This window comes from Cydia fagiglandana, chromosome 25 (genome assembly GCF_963556715.1).
Source record: "Cydia fagiglandana chromosome 25, ilCydFagi1.1, whole genome shotgun sequence".
Taxonomy (NCBI): Eukaryota; Metazoa; Arthropoda; class Insecta; order Lepidoptera; family Tortricidae; genus Cydia; species Cydia fagiglandana.
In genome coordinates this window covers 6,972,259-6,993,709 of record NC_085956.1, presented here as the reverse complement: position 1 = coordinate 6,993,709, position 21,451 = coordinate 6,972,259, and the positions used below count along the sequence as shown (strand labels likewise).

The following is a 21,451-nucleotide window of genomic DNA, read 5'->3' as shown; positions in this document are numbered from 1 at the left end:
GACACCCACAATTTTCGCACCGGGTGCCACCCATGCTAGCTACGCCACTGAATGTTGTCTCAAAACTTTGTAATCGCCCTAATGCTGATACCCGATTTCAATACTAAAGAGAGAGTTTAGGCAATTAACTTATATACAATTATATAGTTATAGTTACCTTCTAATTGTATTGGTGTAATTATATGTATAAAAATCATAGAGATGAACAATTGAATGCGATTTCGCATATCACTTAGGATTGTTACGTATGGTGTGTTAGTTACACTTCATTTTAATGGCCCAAAGTTTCATGTTGTAACTCTTTTAGATATTATAGTCGCATCAAACAAAGTCTGCAGCGGATTTGATAGCCCACGCAGCGTAAGTGTTATGTACCTATACGTCATAATTTCACAGAAGTTTGACGTTTAAAATGACATTTGCACTGCGTGGGCTATCAAAATCGCTGCAGACTTTTTACGGTCTGACTATAGTATCTCTACTTACATAAATAAAAGAGTTACACTGACAAATGTTAAAGTATTTGCGCAAATACAGCGAAGTAAATTTGATAGGGTTGAATACAACCAATAGCCAATAGGTTTTATTTCCTCTCAACATAAAAAATGATGGCCGAAGTATCATCGTTGCTACTGTTAACTGACCATTCGTATACCTTACTGCGACGACATAAGAGCTACCAATGGTGAGTCAAGAGTAAAAAATTCCGCAGGACATTATTAGAGCTCACGTACTGTAAGCCATAAAACTTTTTATTATCTTTTTATTTGAACCGGCAGCAGATTCAGATGTAACAATTTATTTCGGTTTTGATCTCATCTTGATAGACCTTGAACGCAATTCTCATTGGTCAAAATATTTCACCGCCAAGTTTTTGATCAGCAACGAAACTAGTTTATTTCAAAAGATCTCGATATTAGATTACTCTAGCATACCTAGATAGTTTTGACCTAGGTGGTAGATAACGTAATCGATCAAAAATTCGACGGTTCTATTCAACTAAACCTAGAGTACATTTTGATAGCTCTTAAGTAAATAATACTTACATATTTTAAGATAAGTAATTATTTATTTGAATAAAATAAATACTTATATGCAATTATTAATCAGTTAAAATACACGCTTTTTTCAACTTCAAAGATATGCTTACATTATCAACTCCTTTCTTTTTCTTTTTGGTTCAGCTTTAGACCACGGTTACATTGAGGTAGCCGATAAGGATAAGCGTATCTTTAAAGCGAAGAACGGCCAAGTTAAAGCTGTCAGCATCAGAGATGATAATCTGTATAAACTTCTAATGAGAGTAGTAACTGCTAACGAATATGAACAAAACATTCTGAAGCCATTAATACTGCGAGTTACGTAATTAACAGGACTGGGCCCATAACCTATTGAAACAAATATTGCTCTCGTACAATTTTTATTGAAGTCTGTCAAATATACATTTGAAAATACAGCAGTCATATAGAAAAGTATGTACCTGATGGCCAGTTCCAACAAATACAAAAAAAAACATTAAAAGAGTTGACCAGCAGTGGGACATTCAAATAGGCTAAGTAAAAAAAGAGTTACCAAAATGTAGAACTAGGCCCTAGACTTTGGTAGGTTAAGATGCTATAGTCAAATTTTATAGTCGGACTTATGATATAGTGTACCTAATTATACATTTTCTATCGGTACTTTATAACGTATATTTTATACCTACTCTGTAGCGGTAAGGAAAGAAGGACTTATGATGCTATACAGCCTTTTATAGTCAGTTCCTATTATATTTCTACTACTTATCATTATATTTTATCCATTATATTCTTAATTTGTCTGTGCAAACTACAAGTATCAAGTGCGAATCGAATTCAAACGTGTTTACATATTAAATATATTTATATTATAGGTACTTAATATTATTATACTAAAGCGAAATATTAATACTTTTTTTGTCCTCCTTCTGTAACTCAATCAAACTGCCATAAGTTAGGCATGAGTTAGTGCGGCTTAAGTTCTAAACATTATTAATTATTTATAATAATTATTATTTATAATAATTCTTATTTGTACTTAGTTTGAAACATGACTATTTTGTAAACTTGACATAGCGACATAGTCAGACCAAAAAAAGTCTACAGCGGATTTGATAGCCCACGCAGTGCAAGTGTAATTTATACGTCATGATTTCATAGAAGTTTGACTTTTAAAATAACACTTTCACTGCGTGGGCTATCAAATCCGCTGCAGACTATTCTTGGTCTGACTCTAGGTATGTTATGACTCATTAAATTTTACTGCATTGTGACTATTATGCTATTATATTTCGGTGCAGAAGCCAGTAACCTGTGTTAATATAATATTTTATAATTTTGTTTTTTTTTTTTTTTTTTGTACCTACTACATTTTTACACTTAATAAATATTTCTGGTACAGTGTAAATTTAAATGAAATATTTGTGTCGTGTTGAATTATTTTTCCACCATATTCCTTTAATTGAAATGTTGTCCTTTCTTTTTATACTTTTGTAAATATGATAAAAATGTGTCCTACTCGTCTTGGTAGCATTATAACAAAACATACTAATTATCATGTTTAGTGGAAATTGTGTTAGATTCTATGTTATTCGGTGTTTTGTAGCATTATACATGTTTCGGATGAACATTTGCGTTAAAATAAAAAAAATATTGTGGTGTATTGAGTATTTTCATTTCCCACTCGTAAAATATAACTAATAAGGACAAAAAAAAAATTAACTATGAATTCAACATTTATAGATGGTAAAGCAAATCTTGTCAGTAGAAAAAGGCGGCAAATTTAAAAAATGTAGGCGCGAAGGGATATCATCCCATAGAAAATTTGAATTTCGCGCCTTTTCCTACTGACAAGATTTGCTTGACCAAGTAAATTAAAATTAAAGTAAAACTGTCGATGGTCAAGCAGATCTTGACAGTAGAAAAAGCCGCCAAATTTGAAAAATGTAGGCGCGAAGGGATGTCTTTCATAGAAAATTTTAATTTTGCGCCTTTTTCTACTGACACGATTTGCTTGCCCATCTATATGTACTTAAAAATTAAAATAATACTTATAATATAAAACTAAAACATACGAATAAAATAAATGAAAAAATAAGGTATAGAAATAATACCCCTTATAAAACCTCTGCCTGCAGCATAGAACCCATAATGTGCTTTTTAATAATTTTATAAAAATGATCTAGTTATTTCTGCAATCAACGAAATTTTCATATTTACTCTTAAAATATTATACTCTTATTGTTAAAATACTGACATTTAAAATAAGTCTACTAAAACGCTATGACAAAACATTTCTTGTCTGTAGCCATAAAAACCGCCACGTTCTACGCATTTATCGACGTTACTTCTCAGTAACAATTTATTTTAATATTAATTTTAAGGCTTTCATTATTATTCAAATGTTTGAATTAGCTATTGAGTATAAATATAGATTTCATTTGTATCACATATGAAAATATGAATCAAATAAGCAAAAATAAAATGTACTTTACGTTCCATTTCACCCAAAACTAATCAATGTACGCTTCGTTTGTCATTAATCGAAAACAACAACGCGCTAAAATCCGTGAATATCTTGAATTAATTTATTAATTTCAGTTAAAATACGTGAACTGAGTGCAAAATGAGTGGCCCCAACGGCATGTTGTACGGTGGTGACGAGATCGGCGCTTTAGTGTTCGATCCAGGGCACCACAGCTTGCGAGTAGGTTATGCTCAGGAAGATACTCCGAAAGCCGATATCCCTGCTGTGGTTGGTGTAGGACCGGCGACTCATATCCCAGAGAGCGAGGAGAAAGTCCCCGATGGCAATGTCACACAGAGCGGTAAGTATTTTCCGTAATAAAAACATTTGTCATGACTAGCTACTATGATACTGTGGTTAAATTTTTGAAGTAACATTATGAATTACTAACACAAAAACATTGAAGATGCATTGCAATATACAAAATAGTTAACGCTTTACGTATTAGGTAGTATCAAATTCCAATTAAAAAAGCATTTTTAACTTGAATATCAGTAATAATGCCAAATTCCTGTGTAAAGCAAATTTATTAAAGAGATAAATTTGCCTTTTACAAATGTTATTGTTTATGTGAAATAGAGTGTTGCTACTAGTAATTAAATAATGATTCAATAAATTTAGAAAATAATGGAACAAAAGTAATGATACTTTTAATCATTGGGATCTACCTTTTCCAAACAAATTGGTTTACTTCATAATGAAGTGCTTGGGGTCAAATCAACCCTGAGTCATATTAAATCTTTAATGGTCCAGATTTTAAAAAAGACAGGTTCATGCCTCATCACCTCTTAAAGTCCTTTATATTCTTCAGGACTGGAAGTTGCCAGCAGCATGCCAAGATGAGATAATTTAGTGGTGTTTTCCTTGTATGTTTCTGTCGTTCATATTTATTGAATAATAAAAATATTCATATTTCTGTATGTGGCCGAATTGTTCCTAGAGTTAAAGCAAGAAAAGTCTGTAGCTATTTTGATAGCCCATGCAATGCAAGTGTTATTCGTATGTAATAATTGCATATATGATTTATGTTTAAAATAACACTTGCACTGTGTGGGCTATAAAAGTCGCTGCAGACTTTTCTTGGTCTAACTCTATTGACATAGTTTCCAATCTCATTCAAAACTTTGCTTCAATATAGGAACCAAAGCAGGCGGTGAGCTCCGGCACTACATTGACGTCACGGAGCTCCACGTGCCCCGACCGGGCATGGAGGTGCAGACATACATGAAGGACGGACAGGTCGACAACTGGGATCTGTTTGAGAAGATGCTGGACTATTGCTACGCAAAGGTAAACCTGAATTGTCCTTTACCTGTTAACCAGAAAGTAAAAAAACCGGTCAAGTGTGAGTCAGACTCGCATTCCCAGGGTTCTGTACATTACTCAATTTTAAAACAATGTATTTTTTATGTGGAATGAAATGTCTATAAATAACCCATAGGAGTTGAATAAAAAACTAAGTTATTAAGTGCGACTCGCACTTGACTGCACATTTCTAATATTTTTTCCTGTCATCTATAGGTATGGAACCCTAAAAAATCAAGAGTATTAACCTCCAGACAATGCAGTCCTCTTTATAGAGAAGAGACCCTTTCCAGATAGATTTTCGTACATTGACCGGTCTGTTGCTGTCTCTATTGCACGCGCATAATTAGCACTAGTTTTCATCCACTTGAATTATTACAATCATACACAAAAATGATATTTGGCAAGTATTAAATTAAAAATGAAATGTATTATTAAATTTGCTAATCTCCATCAAGTGGACGAAAAGTAGGGCATGGACGGAAACTAGCGCAATGACCCTATATGGTTTTGTCGCATAATAAACGCTTTTAGCAATTGACAGCCTGCCAGGCCCTATGCCACATCAAATGCGTTTTATGGTATTATAAAGTCAAAGTCAAAGTCAAAAATACTTTATTCATGTAGGCCTAGTAACAAGCACTTATGAACGTTTTACATAATAATATATTATCTTAAGCTAATTATCAGAGCAATTTATTGAAGTTAATATTATTCCATAGTAATATTGGATTATTATACAGATCAAATTTAATACTAAGAATTTCACAAAAAGATCGTCAAACATAAAAAAAAATTGTATAAAAAATACTAGTCTAGAATGTTTCTAGAATAAAATCTAAATGTCAATAACAAATGTCAATAAAACTTAACAAAGAAGTACATACATATTGAATTATCTATTTCGAGTCACCATTAATCCCACGTTGTTTTATCACTCATGTAGTCTTGTGTGGTATAATAAGCTTTAGAAATAAGTTTACGCTTTACATAATTTTTAAATTTATTAATTGATAATTCAGTAATATGGTTTGGAAGTTTATTATAAAATCTTACACAATTACCCATGAATGATTTTTTAATTTTATGGAGCCGTGTGAAGGGCACTGCGAGCTTATGTTTATTTCTAGTATTAATATTATGAATGTCACAATTTTTCCTAAAATTAACAATATTTTTATGTACATACAGAATATTCTCATAAATATATTGACAGTGCACTGTCATTATGTCAATTTCCTTGAATTTATCTCTAAGTGAGTCTCTATGGTTCAATTTATATATTGCTCGAATAGCCCGCTTCTGCAGAACAAAAATGGTATTTATCTCTGAAGCACCGCCCCACAGTAAAATACCATATGCCATAATGCTATGGAAGTAACTAAAATATACTAATCGAGCTGTTTTCACATCAGTTAACTGACGGATTTTGCTCACTGCAAAAGCTGCAGAACTCAGTCTACTCGAAAGAGTAGCAATATGGGGACCCCACTGAAGTTTAGAATCTAAAGTTATACCAAGAAAAACTGTACTATCAACTAATTCCAATTCCTCATCCTTCACAATGACACTTGTTTGCACATGCCTTACGTTACTACTAGTGACAAACTGAATACATTTAGTCTTTTTCTCATTTAACAATAAATTATTAACATTGAACCAATTTACTACCTTTGAAATAGCATCGTTTACATCATTGTACGCTTGTTGCTGTCGTTTGACTTTGAAAATAAGTGAGGTGTCGTCTGCAAACAATACTATGTCATGGTGGGTCTTTACAAGGAATGGCAAGTCATTTATGTAGATAAGGAACAGGAAAGGCCCCAATATTGACCCCTGTGGTACACCCATAGAGACCAATGACCCCGGTGATCGCTGTCCACTCACATCGACCCTTTGTATTCTACCATTTAAGTAGGACTTAAGTAAATTCAGTGCCGATCCTCTAACTCCATAATAGTGTAGTTTCCTGATCAATGTTTCATGACAAACGCAGTCGAACGCCTTAGACAAATCACAGAAGACACCTAAAGCATCTCGTGACTCCTCCCAGGCATCGAAAATATGCTTAATTAGCTCAACACCAGCATCGGTTGTTGAGCGACCCCGTGTGAAACCAAACTGCTTATTATGCATTAAATTATTGCCGTTAAAATGTCGTACTAATTGTGAAAGAACTAATTTTTCAAAAATCTTGCTGAATGTTGGTAGCACAGATATCGGTCTAAAGTTAGTGGGGTCAGAGCTGCTACCAGATTTAAACAAAGGAGTTATTTTACTATGTTTCATTAAATCAGGAAACTCGCCGCAATCGACACTGTTGTTAAATATAACTACCAAGTCAGGCGCTACAATTTCTACTAAGGATTTGACAGCATGGACAGAGACTCCCCAGAGGTCATTCGTTTTTTTGACATTAATTGATTTAAACGCCTTTATTACATCTGAGGTACAAACATGTTCAAAATGAAGGTCTCTACAACACTCTGGAGCGTTATCTTTTAATAATGTAACAGCAGATGAGGGTGATGAATTTAAATCCTTAGTTGTGGATACTGGCACCTCGGTGAAAAATTTTTCAAATTCAGTAGCTACTTCTAAATTGGAATCTATAATTTTGTTATCAATATTTAGTTTCAGTTCTTTCATTGTGTGTTTCGAGCGACCAGTCTCCACATTAATAACTTTCCAAGTTGCTTTAATAATGTCCGGACTATTTTTAATTTTCTGACTTAGATAATTCCGCTTAGCTATATGACAATCTATTTTAAACTTCTTCGAATATTCCTTGACATGTTCTTTAAATTCATCACTCGTATTAAACCGCCGTTCCTCATACAAAGCATACAGTTCACGTCTCCGTTGATGTAAGTCCGCAGTAGCCCACTCACTAAAAACAGATGCACCACTAACTACGACCGATTTTGAAGTAAATATCGCGTTATAATGTTCCATAAAAGTGTGAAAGAATGAATTATACATACTATTAGGACTCATATCGGAAGACAAAAAGGGTAGCGCCTGAACTAGACTTTGCTTCATTCTTTCCACGCGGTCCGAGGTTACTGGTACAAAAGTAATTTGTTTTCTCAATGTATTTTTCCTTAAGGCCTCAAATACCATTAATTGGCCTAAGTGGTCTGATTCTAAATTGCTGATAACTTTTTTAGTAATAGGAAAAATATCACTGAAAATATTATCTATACAGGTGGCACTAGTAGCAGTCACTCTAGTAGGCTCCATAAACATGTGGTTGAGATTAAACGATTTGAAAAGATTCAACAATCTACAAGACATTGTTGAATGTTCCAAAATATTTATATTAAAGTTGCCGCATATAAGTAATTTCTTACTAGAAGGTGATAGTTTAAGTAGGACAGATTCCATTGTTCTTTCAAATATTTCAAAATTACTTAATGGCGGCCTATACACACAGACAACAATAAATTGCTCCAATTCTACTGCACTTAGTTCTATAGTCCGTTCAACAGACATGGATACAATGTCCTTACGTTCCTTAGATTTTAACTGACTATTTAAAATAATTAATGACCCACCATGTATGGAACTAAGTCTGGTGAACGAACTTCCCACCTGGTGATTATTAAATTGAGGCATTAATTCATTATTATTTAACCAGTGTTCAGTAACGCATAAAATATCAATATTGAAATCATTCAAAAAAAGTTCAATCTGTAAATCTTTTCCTCTAATACATTGAATATTTTGATGCACCAGGTGGATATACTTTCCATTTTTGCAGTATTTTTCATTATATTCATTTAATTCTAAATTGCCAGAGACAGAATCCTTTGTCTTAACAGCTAGTTTAAATCAATTAAATCATTGGTTATGACTGGAACCAATTCCAAGTTCATGCTAGGCTGCTCAATAGGAGCAGAATTATCTGCCAAATTCTTGGCAGAAATGTCAAGTAAATAGGATAGCGATAAAGCTATTTGTCTTTTGTAATAATTTGAAAGGCAACACTTGCCTTTACTCAAAAACACCATAGGCATATGGTATTTACTAACAAATTTGTTAATGTCAATTATGCTAAACTTACTACTATATGTACAAAGATTATATAGAGATATATTTAACTTATGTCTAGTGTTGTTTTCTGCCTCTGACATTTGCTCACAATAGGGGAACGTGAAAAAAATAATTTCATGCACTGCAAGTGAGTTTAACTGTTCAAAGTATTTAACTAAATTATTTTTGTTCACATTACCCCTATTCCCCATAAGAATAAGCAGTGTTGTCTTAGAATTAATATTACTGTCATTTAAAATTTGTTTTATGATATTTTCAAAGCTACTGTGAGGCAGGCAATTGCTGATTGTACTAAGTCCCTTTAGGTAAAAGTTTAAAAATGAGCTCATATTGCTTCCAATTTCATCAGAATACATAATAACATTAGGTTTAGGTGTGCTTTGTTGTGTAGTGTGGAAGGAGCTATTATCATTTACATGCTGTTGTGGTAAACCGTCACACAGGCTTAGGTCGAGTAAACTGGTCGACAAATGTTCAGTCACTTGCTTACAAGCACATGACTGGGCATTGGTCAGTGACTCAAACCGCTCTGAATTATGCTTAATCTGGGATATTAAATCATCCATGGCCAAAGAATATTCATTAATCACCTTTTTAGAACTCTCATTTATTGTTTCTAAGGATTGTATGGAGTCCTCCAAACTCTTAATTTTTAATTTCAAAGTCTGTGTGTCGGTTTCATATTGCAATTGACTATTTTCTAACTGGGCAGAATACAAATCTAACTTATCCACTAAATTAACATTAATTTTACAAAATCTCAATTTTTTAAAAAACAATTTATTTATTTTTGACAAGTTCTGGTTTTTTTTTATGAGTCTATTTAATTTAATATATTTCTTTAGTTTGTTTCCGCTGCAATTTACTAACCTTGGTGTGGTGGTATGATAGGCTAAATCTGTAGTGGCCAAAAGGTTTTCAATTGGTGCGGCAACCAACTGAGAGTCGGGCCGGACCAGTTCTTCGAACAAGCTCTGAGAGTGTGCCGCTGCTGCATTGTGTTGGGCCTCCTGTAGCTCATAGATTTGTTCGTGGGCGTCGTGCAGTGCTCTCTCCAATGAGTTGATGTCCTTCAGGGCCTGCTCATACGCAGCACTACACTCAGTGAACCTGTCAACCATCTCCTGAAGCCGGGCCCGCTCTGAATTTACATTATTGTAGTCAGCTTCTAATGAGCACAGTTCCTTTTTAAGCTTATCATTGCTATTAAGTACTAATAATAGTTCCTTCTCACTGTCTTCCCTTTCACTGAGCAATTGAGCACAAGATTCCTTGGATATTTTCAACTCCAGCAAGGTAAGTTGGAGTTTATCAGTCTCCTGCTGGCGAGCCGCTGCGGCTGCTCTGCGGGTAAGCATTGTAGACAATTTTGCAATTGAAATTATACCCAAAAATAAACAAGGAATCGCTCACTCAAGCTAAGTGATATTTAGATACGTACTTACGTGAAATAGTGACGATTGACTGTATCTACACTGTGTTCTAACCCTGTACAATGATTAACGCTTTATTATAAACACACAGTAAATATTAATGATAAAAAAAACCCAGAAAGGATTCAAAGGCGAACAACAGGTTTCAAATTCATAACCTGTAACGGCTACAAATCCGAAAACAAGACACTAGTAAACGCCACTAAAGCACTTCACTTATTATGTATACATAAAACTTAATGTTAAAACTATTTAATTCACACTTATAATGCCTAATATTACATGAAATATCATTAAAATTAAAATAATTACAAGGGACCTAGCAAAATCAGCTGCTTATCGTTTGACAGCCGGGGTTGCCATCTGACAGCCGGGGTTGCCATAAATTGATTTTAAACAGTTTTGTAAATATTTTTTTAATTAATTTAGGTTATCCGCTCCCCATCCGAGCACCACCCAGCGCTGTTCACCGAAGCAGTGTGGACCACCCGGCCAGCCCGTGAAAAGCTGGCAGAACTGCTCTTCGAGAAGTACCAGGCGCCTGCCTTCTTCTTGGTGAAGAACGCTGTGCTCTGCGCGTTCGCTAATGGAAAATCCACAGCGCTGGTGGTCGATGCTGGGGCTAGCCAGACTTCCGCTGTGCCGGTTGTAGACGGGTGAGTTACATACTGTATGTAGTTCAAACAGTTCTGCCAACTGTCAAGAAGTACCAGTGGCCTATTTTATAAAGCTACAAGTTACAATTTACAAGCGGAAGTCTCTTTCTAACCCTATGTGTTAGAACGAGACTTCCGCTTGTAAATTGTAATTTGTAGCTTTATAAAATAGGCCACAGAGCGTACCGTACCGTACGTAGCCGTACGCGCGCACCCGAGCTGCATACATCGCCATTGTTAGTAGCTCGGTACAACTTACATGGCTAGCGTCTTATTTGAAATGTACAGTTTTTTGGGTAGTCTGTGACAATTACTGTGTTCTTGTGCGGTGTCGGCGTTTATTTAAACTTCAAAGGCGTCGGTCCACTGTTACTTTTACTGTATGTATGTTTGTTACAGCTACGCCCTTGTAAACGCAGCCGTCCGGTCGCCTATTGGGGGAGACCATCTTGCAGCTCAAGCCAAGCATCTACTGAGCAGTATGCACATACAGATGTTACCCGTATACAGCATACAGGTATTTACTAGTGATGTACCGACTATTGATTTGGCCGACTAATCGGCGCTCGGATGGCCGATTAGTCGGTCGGCTAGTCGGCCAGATCATTAGTTTGGTTTAAGTTTGGTTCAAATGCACTAAAAAAAACAATCGTTTTACTCCATTCGTTGCGCTATTTATCATATAGTAAAGCTAAAAAATAAAATAGAATAAATAAATAAGTGTTCCGTGAACAAAGTTTAACACGGAACACTAAAAATCCTAAGGATATATCTCATACGACGACCGGACAGTCGGACATAAGAAAGCGACCACACTATCAATAATTTCAACTAAAAGTTTTCGTAAGCACGCTAAATAGGAATTTGGGTAAAATGGGTGAAAAGCTTATGAAAATATTTGCTGTTTATTTCTTTTTGCCCTGTTTTTCTGTCACTTATAAAGTGCCGACTAATCGGCCATTTTTGCCGACTAGTCGCCGACAGATGAGGCCGGATAGTCGGCTTTCCCGACTAGTTGGTACATCCCTAGTATTTACACAGTAGCTATTTTGTAACTGTAACTTTTTTACCAAAGACACAGAATAAATAATAGTACTAGGTAGAGAAGGTTCACTCTCTTACAAAATTGCGTCTATTACGACAGATATGACCGCTAGGTGGCGCAAGCCCGAGCAGACATCCGTTCCGTAGCGGTGCGCGGTGTTTTTCAGTAGATTTTCATCAAAAACCGATCGACGTCAAACGCCGTCTTTGGCGTCGTTGTCACGATTTTGTGTTGACGTCGATTGCCGTCTGTGGCGTTCAAAAGGTTAACACTATATATATATAGGTTATAGGTTATCGCGGGCTTGTTTTCCGCAACTCGACGTCTATTATTGCGCCTATTTTGCGTGATGGGATGGCTGCACTATTCCTGCCAACCCAACTCCACCAAGAAGCCTAGCAGACCCTTAATGTTGCCGACGACTTCTGGGAGAGACCCCGGTGAGCCGAGGTGTTGTGCCCGGTATTTTGCCACCCCTGGGCATTCGAGAATGACGTGGGCGGCTGTCTCCTCTGCCTCCATGCATGCTCTGCAGAGGGGGCTATCTGTAACACGTAGGGTTAATAGGTGTTTGTTAAATGAGGCGTGTCCAGTTATTGCCCCAGCTAAAAGCCGGAGCTGTGGTCTCTTCAGCTGTCGAAGCCTCCGCGACAGATTGGGGTTGAGTGTCGGGAGGGCTTCCTTCGCCTGCCTGCATGTGCCTAGGTTAGACCAATATTGCTGGTGTTTTACCTTGGTGTTGTGTCGCAGCGTGTTCCGGAGCCAGGCATATGGCAGAGGTAGGATTGGCTCAGGTCCTGCCACCTTCAGTTCCGAGCCTCCTCTCGCCAGGATGTCGGCTGCATCGTTACCTCGTGAGTTGCTGTGTCCTTTGATCCACTGCAGAGTTACGCCATTGGTGGTACATACCTCTGACAGAGCTTTGTGACATTCGTAAATTAGCCCTGAAGTGAAAGTAAAACTTTGTAGAGCTTGTAGTACTGACCGACTATCAGAGAGTATGCGGATGGGGTAGTCCATTGCTTCCCTTGAGACGATTGCGTGTGCTGCCATTATAATGCCCATACATTCCGCCTGGAAGACTGTGTTATGGGCACCAAGTGGTGTCGAGATGTGTATGTTTAGGTCCTCTGAGAAAACCCCAGCGCCAGTGCCTGACCTTGTTTTTGATCCGTCCGTGAAGATTCTCAGCTCCCTTGGGTTGAGTCCTTCATGGGGTTCTTCGTGTAATTGTATTTTGTATTTTTTGTCGAAGACGAACTGCTTGGGTATCCTGTCAGTCACCGCTTCTATAAGCGGTTCCTTACCTATGGCCTCGTAGAGGATTTCGGTGTGTGGCACCCTAGGCGGTCTCCAGAGATTAGATTTTTTGAGACGTACCGCCGCAGCCAGCGCTTCTTGTTGTATGAAGAGGTGCAGCGGCGGCAGGCCCAGTAAGGCTTCCAGGGCCGCGGTTGGTGTTGTCCTCATGCAGCCCGTTGTCGCCATACAGGCCAACCTCTGGAGTCGTTGTAGTCTAGCCTCAACAGTGGATAGTTTGGTGCGTGGCCACCATACTATCGCGCCGTAGCTTATTATTGGTCTTATCACTGCCTGGTAAAGCCATAGAGTTAGCCTAGGAGTTAATCCCCAGGTTCTACCCACCATTCTACGACATTGCCAGAACGCGACTGTAGCTTTATCAATTTTGCCATTTAGGTGATTACTCCAATTCAGTTTGTTGTCAAGTATTACCCCTAGATACTTTACCTCTGCCGATAGTTGGAGTTCTGTATTGAACAGTTTGGGAAGGTGGTAGTTTCCCAAGTTGCGTTTGTTGGTGAACATTACCAGCTCCGTCTTGCGAGGATTGACTGTGAGTTCGTTGTTAACGCACCAGCGCTCCACGATGGCTAGTGCAGAGCGGGTAACATCGCATACCGTACCTGAGTGGTTGCCGCTTGTTAGTATCACTATGTCGTCAGCATAGCCGATTGTGTAATAGTGATTGTTGTTTAATGTTGTTATGAGGTCGTTCACCACTAGGTTCCATAGAAGTGGCGATAGAACTCCCCCTTGGGGGCATCCCTTTGCCACTACTGCCTGCTGTGTCTCGCCTGTCCCAAGTCTTATGATCCTCTGGCTCAACATGTTGTTTATCCATTTGGTCATGACTGTATTCGCACCATGTCTTACCAGTGCTGCTGCAATGCTGCTGAACCTAGTCCTGTCGAAGGCTCCTTCTATGTCTATAAAGGTTCCTAAGCACATGGACCTGTTTTTAATCGCTACCTCAATTTTGCTTACCACTGCATGAAGTGCCGATTCTGTAGACTTGCCAGGGCTGTAGGCATGTTGGTTGGGATGCAGGGGCACGTTACTCAGCACTCTCTCCCTCAGGTGCCTATCGCACAACCTCTCCAAGGTTTTAAGCATGAATGAGGTCAGGCTGATGGGCCTGAAGGATTTGGGATCTGAGTAATCGCTTTTACCTGGTTTCGGTATGAAGATGACTTTGACCTCTCTCCACCGCTTCGGCACGTACCTGTGAGCCAGACAGGCGCGCAGAATGGTGGTCAGCTTCAAAGTGAGATGCCTCCCGCCCCACTTAAGTAGCGCAGGGAAGATCCCGTCCATTCCTGGAGATTTGAAGGAGTCAAAACTGTTTATGGCCCATTGCGTGCGCTGCGGGCTGATTACCTCATGTGTCTGCTGCCACTCGTCCTCCGACGGAGTGGTCTCCTCCTCCTCCCAACTTACTGGGTGCGATATCACGCAGTCCGGGAAGTGTGTTTGCACCAGGACCCGTTCCGCCTCCTCCGGTGAGTTGGTGAGAGAGTTGTCAGGCTTACGTAGGGATCCCAAGGTTATGGTTGAGTTGTTGGAGAGAACCTTCCTTACCCTATTAGCCTGCATGGTGGTCTCAATGTCTGTACAGAATTTGCGCCATGAGTTTGTGCTTCTGTACCTGAGTCGTTTTTTGTACTTGGCCTTGGTGGACTTGTAGTTGTCCCAGTCCTCGTCAGTGCCAGTGTTCATAGCTCTGTTTAGTTGTCTCCTCATCTTGCCCCTGAGTCTCTCCAGCTCAGGTCCCCACCAGTTGTTCTTCCTTCCACTTCTTGTTGATGGGGTAGCTAAGGGACATGCCTGATGGTAGCAATCCAGGATGGTGTTTGTAAGGGTGCTTACCTGTTCTTCTATCTCAGCTATGCCTACTATCTTCAGGGGACCCTCCTGCTGTTCCAGTACTGTGTTTAGACGCAGGGTGTACAGGTCGCGATTAGTCCTGCGTGGGTCCCTTCTAGGCACTGCTGTGAATGTTTTTACCTGAATGTCGAATCGAATCCATCTGTGGTCTGAACATGACACCTCCTCCGATACATGCCAGCCTGAGATGTGTTTCGATGCTTCTTCAGATGCTAGGGTCAGGTCAATGATTGTTCTGCTGCGTCTGTTTATGAATGTTGGTTTCGAACCTGTGTTAAGGAGGTTGAGGTTCGTGGTAAATAGGTACTCGACAAGCTTCTTACCTCTCTCGTTACCTGTATCCATGCCCCATAGGGGGTGGTGTGCGTTCGAGTCGGTTGCCACGATGAGTTCGAGCCCCGCCTCTTCGCAGTAGTTGACCAGCCTTGTCATGTCGTGCGGTGGTGGGTCGTCCGCCTCCGGCATGTACACGGAGGCTACGACCATCTCCTGCATGCTGGTGTCTTGCGCCCCGCGCAGCCTTATGGCGCACACGTCTCTAGAACAGAAGCTCGTTAGAGGTTGCACATGTATATCTTTAGTTGTGTATATGCAGGCCCGGGGATTATCCGGACCCGAGTAGACTGTTAGCTTACCTCCTATGTTACGGAGACCGCAAACAGAGCCCCTTCTGACCCACGGCTCCTGGATCAGAATTACGGCTGTTGTGTTGACCTCCAACCACTTCCGGATCTGAGCCGTTGCGGTTTCGCTGTGGTGGAGGTTGGCTTGGAGGAATTTACCAATGGGCGAAGGGGGTTCCTCCACCAGGATCGCCCTCCTCCGCCGACATCGGCTCCTCCTCCTCCTTGCCGATGGCCAGCTTGCCCAGCCCCTGCGCGCATTCCCCCTCACTCCCCGAGGAGTCACGAAGAAGTTCTTCTTCGTCCTTCTCGGGGACGGAAGGAGACTGCGCTGGGGCCTGCAACTCAGGCTCCTGGACTTCGTCAACAGGTGCCTGCGTCGTCACGCAAGTGTCCATGGGCTCGGCAGGTGCCTCAGCTGCGCCATCTATGGCGACAGTGCTGCTAGGGGGCGGTTGTTCCCTGAATTTGCCCCGTGACCCCTCAAACTTCACGTACACCGAACCCAGCATAAAGCCGAGCCGGCGTCCGCGGCTCACAAGGGGCTGCACGACTGTCTCCGGCACACTGACCACAGCGAACGTCTCCGTTCCCTGCACCTCTCGCCGGTTGAGCAGCCAGCGGTCTATTTCCGCCCACGGGTTCTGGTAGCGGAGGGCTCGGCCTACTTCGCCAAAGTCCTCCCAGACACCCGGGAACAGGATGCCGCAGCGTACTCGTTTGGGTACCTCGCTCTGGCGCTTGACTACCACCTTCTCCCCCTCATCGAGGGTGATGGTAGCCACACTGCGCTTGAGCCATGCTAGCGTAGCCTGGTTCTCGCACCACAATCTGAGGGAGCCATTCGCCCATACGGGCTTGCCCCTGAAGAGTGGGCCTGCGGGAAGGCTTGAGGTGGGCTGTCTAGCTTCCTGCGAGAGCAGGGCTAGCAGCTGCCTCTGGACCTCATCCGATTGTTGCGAGGTCAGGTGTCCCGAGGTGGCAGTAGTTACCGCCACCAGCAGGTCAGCCTTTGCCGCCTCTGCATAATCGGCATGGGGGGTTTCACCAGGCGGTCCAGTCTTCTGCCTCTTAGGCTCTCCTCTGGGAGATATTGTCTCATCCAGTCGGGCCCTCTTGGCAGAAGACCGGGCACCCTGGTTACTTTCCTTCTTGGCCCTGGTCCCCTTCGCCCTCTTTTCCTGGGGAGGGGCACGGTTCGCTGCTGGTGGACCAGCTGCAGCCTGCGCCTGACCCTTCCCAGAGACGCTCTGTTGAGGCGCCGGGGCGGTGTTGAGAGCTGCTAGTCTCTCTCTGCGCTTCCTTCTCTGCTTCTTGTTCAGCTTATGCGGCTTAGCCGCAGCTGTAACAGGGGGAGGCGGGGGCACGGGAGTTTCCACCCGTTTATTGGGCTTCCACCTCCGCGCCTTCCTGGACACCTGAACGGTCCAGCCCGCCTCCAGCTGAGCAGAGACGGGGTCCAGCGCTGGTTCCATCACTGGGGTCTGCTCCGTGGCAGGGGGTTTCCCTCCTGTCGGAACAGTGCCCGTGGATGTCCCCGGTGTTGGCAGTAGGGCTTGGGTACGCTGTGGTACCGAACCTACTGGTTTGGGCGTCCACGTAGCAGGTTTGCGTGCCTTTGGTTTCCCGGCGGCTCTAATCCCTGCTGCGGGCTGCCCCTTCCGAGGCGGTGCTGTCGAGACAGCGCCACCACGGGGTGAGTTGTGTCTGATTTGTGGGGGTACTGTCGAGACAGCTCCCATTTGGTGTGTGTAGCGTGTCGGTACTGTCGGGACAGCGCCGTGTGTAGTGGTGCTTGGCAGGGTTGTTTGTTCCTCCCTGTAAGCACGTGATGAGGAGGGAGGAACTATCGGGACAGCTCCGTCTCCTCGTGTAGTGTTGTGTTGGGTGGAGGTTCCGGGTACAGCCGAAACTGCGCCGTTTCCCTCCGGTGTTGGGGCGCCTTCCGGTTTCCCTTCCGGCACCCGCGGGGTTTGGGATCTTGTTGTTTCCATTTTTGAATTGTAAGAAAATTCACCTCTCGAGCTTCCCACCCTCCATGGAGCCCGCACCTTTGGGGATGTCACTTTGGACACCAGGAATACCCAAGAGGTATAGGTGTGTAGAGGTGAGACTCATGCGCGACATCGGGAGCTGCAGACACGTGGCTGAGAGAGACGATCCTATCTCTCCCAGTGGTTCCACGCGCCCTTGCCCCGTCAGCATGGCCGAGCCCCTGGCATCCTCCCAGAGAACGCCCCTCCCCACACCTCGCCTGCGGACCGTACCACCTCGACCGTACGGGACGCGTGTCCAATACCCTGCAGTGGCTAGTTGCAGGGCCACCGTTTCGCCGGAAATTCGGACCAAAAAGGGCATATTGGCCCACAGGGGATAACTAACCCCGACCCCCTGCAGGCCTCGGCCCCCAGGACTCCTGCATCCCCGCTTACGGCGCTCTACTGCGCAGGACTTACGCAGGCAGGTGAGTATAGTCCGCTTAAGTCACCTACACCTTAAGCGGAACCGGGAGGTCCGTATAACATAGCTAGCAATCTGATCGAAATCATATTGCTAGCCATGCCATTCGGGCTCTCCAGAGTGTGTCATAACCCGCTTGGGTTTTCAGGTCCTCACGGGTTATGACTGAGGTCCGTATAGCATAGCTAGCAATTTGATCGAAATCATATTGCTAGCCATGCCATTCGGGCTCTCCAGAGTGTGTCATAACCCGCTTGGGTTTTCAGGTCCTCACGGGTTATGACTGAGGTCCGTATAGCATAGCTAGCAATCTGATCGAAATCATATTGCTAGCCATGCCATTCGGGCTCTCCAGAGTGTGTCATAACCCGCTTGGGTTTTCAGGTCCTCACGGGTTATGACTGAGGTCCGTATAGCATAGCTAGCAATTTGATCGAAATCATATTGCTAGCCATGCCTTACAGGACTCTCCAGAGTTTGTCGTACTCCGTTCGGGTTTTCAGGTCCTCACGGGTTACGACGTCGCCTTCATACTCAGCTACTGGTGGTCCGGGGCAGATGGAATGTGCGACGCCCGACCGACCACCAGCATTACCAGGGTGTACGACCCACCCCATGATTGGGATGGGTTCGGCCATGGCCTGCGGCGGCAGAGCCATGGCCGACGGGGACGTGTATGATAGACTTGAGGGAGTAGGCGTTGTAAGCCCAGCGTCGCACACCTGAACTACGTACCTACCCCCCCCTACACCCCCAAGGTTAACACTAAAATCGCGGTAAAGCATTACTATTTCAGATATATTTAACGTTATTTATTATTCACAGAGTAAAGAAGTGATCAGAGAACGCGAGCGAGCCAGATATACCTTAAAGACCCTACCAGCCGGCCTCACGCACTCATGGCAGCAGTACATGCTCAAACGGCAGTATGAAGACTTCTGTCACTGCATCGCACAGGTTAGTACTCCTATATTTTCACTATAGGGTATTTGACTACTAGTCAAATAAGTTTCTTTTTTCGAACTGTCATAACGATTTTGCTACTATGGAATTTATATGAAACACTAGCATGTGACGACATGATCAAATTGCCTACTTTTTATTGTTTTATACGGGGTTTAAAATAGAAATTGTGTCTAAAAATAACTGCTGTCTACGTTTCTCTATTACTCTTCTGCCGGCCTAGCCAAGGTTACAATCGCTATCGCTTCGACAACGAAAAGCATTATGTCTCTCTATCACTCTTCCATATTAGCGCGACAGTGACAGTTGCGTTTCGATCGCTACGGAGCGTAAGCGATTGGCATCTTGGCTACGCGGCCTGGTGCTTTATTTCATTGGTAAAAAATACCCTATTGAAAAAGGTCTTCTATTAATTATACCATAGTTTTAGCCAAATTTCTTGTATTAAAAGTCTAGTTTTAACAGTGGGGAGACACTCCTGACTTCGGTCGGTCAGCATTGTTCCGAGCACTTATTAGGGTTGGCACCACTTGACTTCCTTTTGCGTGCACGACCACAGATAAGATAAGGGATCATCCATTAATTACCCTTAATCACATTTTGACAACCCTAAATAGCCGAAAGGGATAGTGCCATATAGTAGAAAGGGACAGCATGATTCGACCCTGAACCACTGTCAAACTTCAGGTTTGTAGGAAGTATCCTTTCTGTACGGTAGTACTATTATTTCTTCTGTGGTTTTAACTTATAAAATTGTTCCTTAACAGGTGTCAGAATCGGCATACGACGAGCGGGTAGCGAGTACGATCCCGGGCGTTCACTACGAGTTCCCTGGCGGCTACCATCAGGACTTCGGCGTCGAGAGATTCAAGATGGCCGAGTGCCTGTTCGAGCAGAGTCTGGGGGCGCCACATTTAGGTACAGTGTGATAGACGTGCCAATTTCATTTATGCGTCAATGATTAAATTGTCAATTTGATTGTCTCGTCAGGACGCCTGATAAGAGCGAAACGGGCGCAGACAGAAGTACTAGGCGAAATCACAACTATCAAACTATGTATGTTAATTTTTAGAATAAATAAAATAGCTGTCTATATAATGTGTATGAGGTCAAGTGAGGTGTATTGAGGTCGCATCAGCATACGACGAGCGGGTAGCGAGTACGATCCCGGGCGTTCACTACGAGTTCCCCGGCGGCTACCACCAGGACTTCGGCGTCGAGAGATTCAAAATGGCCGAGTGTCTGTTCGAGCAGAGTCTGGGGGTGCCACATTTAGGTACAGTGTGATAGACGTGCCGATTTCATTTTTGCGTCAATGATTAAATTGTCAATTTGATTGTCTCGTCAGGACGCCTGATAAGAGCGAAACGGTCGCAGAAATACTAGGCGCGATTACTACTTATGTATGGTAATTTTTAGAAAATTTATTCATTGACCCAAAGAAACAACAATAATAACAGCATAGGTACCTTCAGATCCACAGCGCAGGTTTCGTCATCATTTTTAAAATAAATAAAATAGCTGTCTATATAATAAGTGTATGAGGTCAAATGAGGCGTATCGAGGTCGCATCAGCATACGACGAGCGGGTAGCGAGTACGATCCCGGGCGTTCACTACGAGTTCCCCGGCGGCTACCACCAGGACTTCGGCGTCGAGAGATTCAAAATGGTTGAGTGTTTGTTTGAGCAGAGTCTGGGAGCGCCACATTTAGGTACAGTGTGTTAGACGTGCCAATTTCGTTTTTGCGTCAATAATTAAATTGTCAATTTGATTGTCTCGTCAGGATGCCTGATAAGAGCGAAACGGGCGCAGGCAGAAGTACTAGGCGCGTTTACTACTTATGTATGATAATTTTTAGAATAAATAAAATAGCTGTCTGTACATGCTGTATCTGGCTTTAAATCCAGGGCTTGATTCTACTCGCTAAGCTGAGCTACTTTTATTATGGCACCAACCCCGAAAACGCGGAAAAATATTGCATGTTTCATACATTTTACTGGTCTGATGTTGAAATGTCCTATGATGATGATGATATCCTGTTATCCTTTATCAGGGACATAGGGCTGTCAGACGGGATTTCCATTCTTCGCTGTCCAGCGCGGCCTCCTCCAGCTCCGCCCAGCCGAGGCCAACTGATTTCGCTTTTTTTTTTCACTAAATCGCCTGCGCCTATTTTTTC

General features: G+C 42.2%; 1 protein-coding gene across 1 annotated transcript in view; it reads left to right on the top strand.

Moving 5' to 3' along the window:
- Window positions 1–3,488: 3,488 nt before the first annotated feature.
- Window positions 3,489–21,451, top strand: part of LOC134677147 (actin-like protein 6A) — a 32,700-nt gene continuing 14,737 nt past the window's right edge. Inside the window, exons 1-6 of the mRNA XM_063535605.1 lie at window positions 3,489–3,844; window positions 4,682–4,833; window positions 10,767–10,993; window positions 11,393–11,510; window positions 19,133–19,264; window positions 20,038–20,188. Of these exons, the coding sequence (XP_063391675.1) occupies window positions 3,643–3,844; window positions 4,682–4,833; window positions 10,767–10,993; window positions 11,393–11,510; window positions 19,133–19,264; window positions 20,038–20,188 (982 nt within the window). The 5' untranslated portion in view covers window positions 3,489–3,642. The remainder of the gene's footprint in view (window positions 3,845–4,681; window positions 4,834–10,766; window positions 10,994–11,392; window positions 11,511–19,132; window positions 19,265–20,037; window positions 20,189–21,451) is intronic.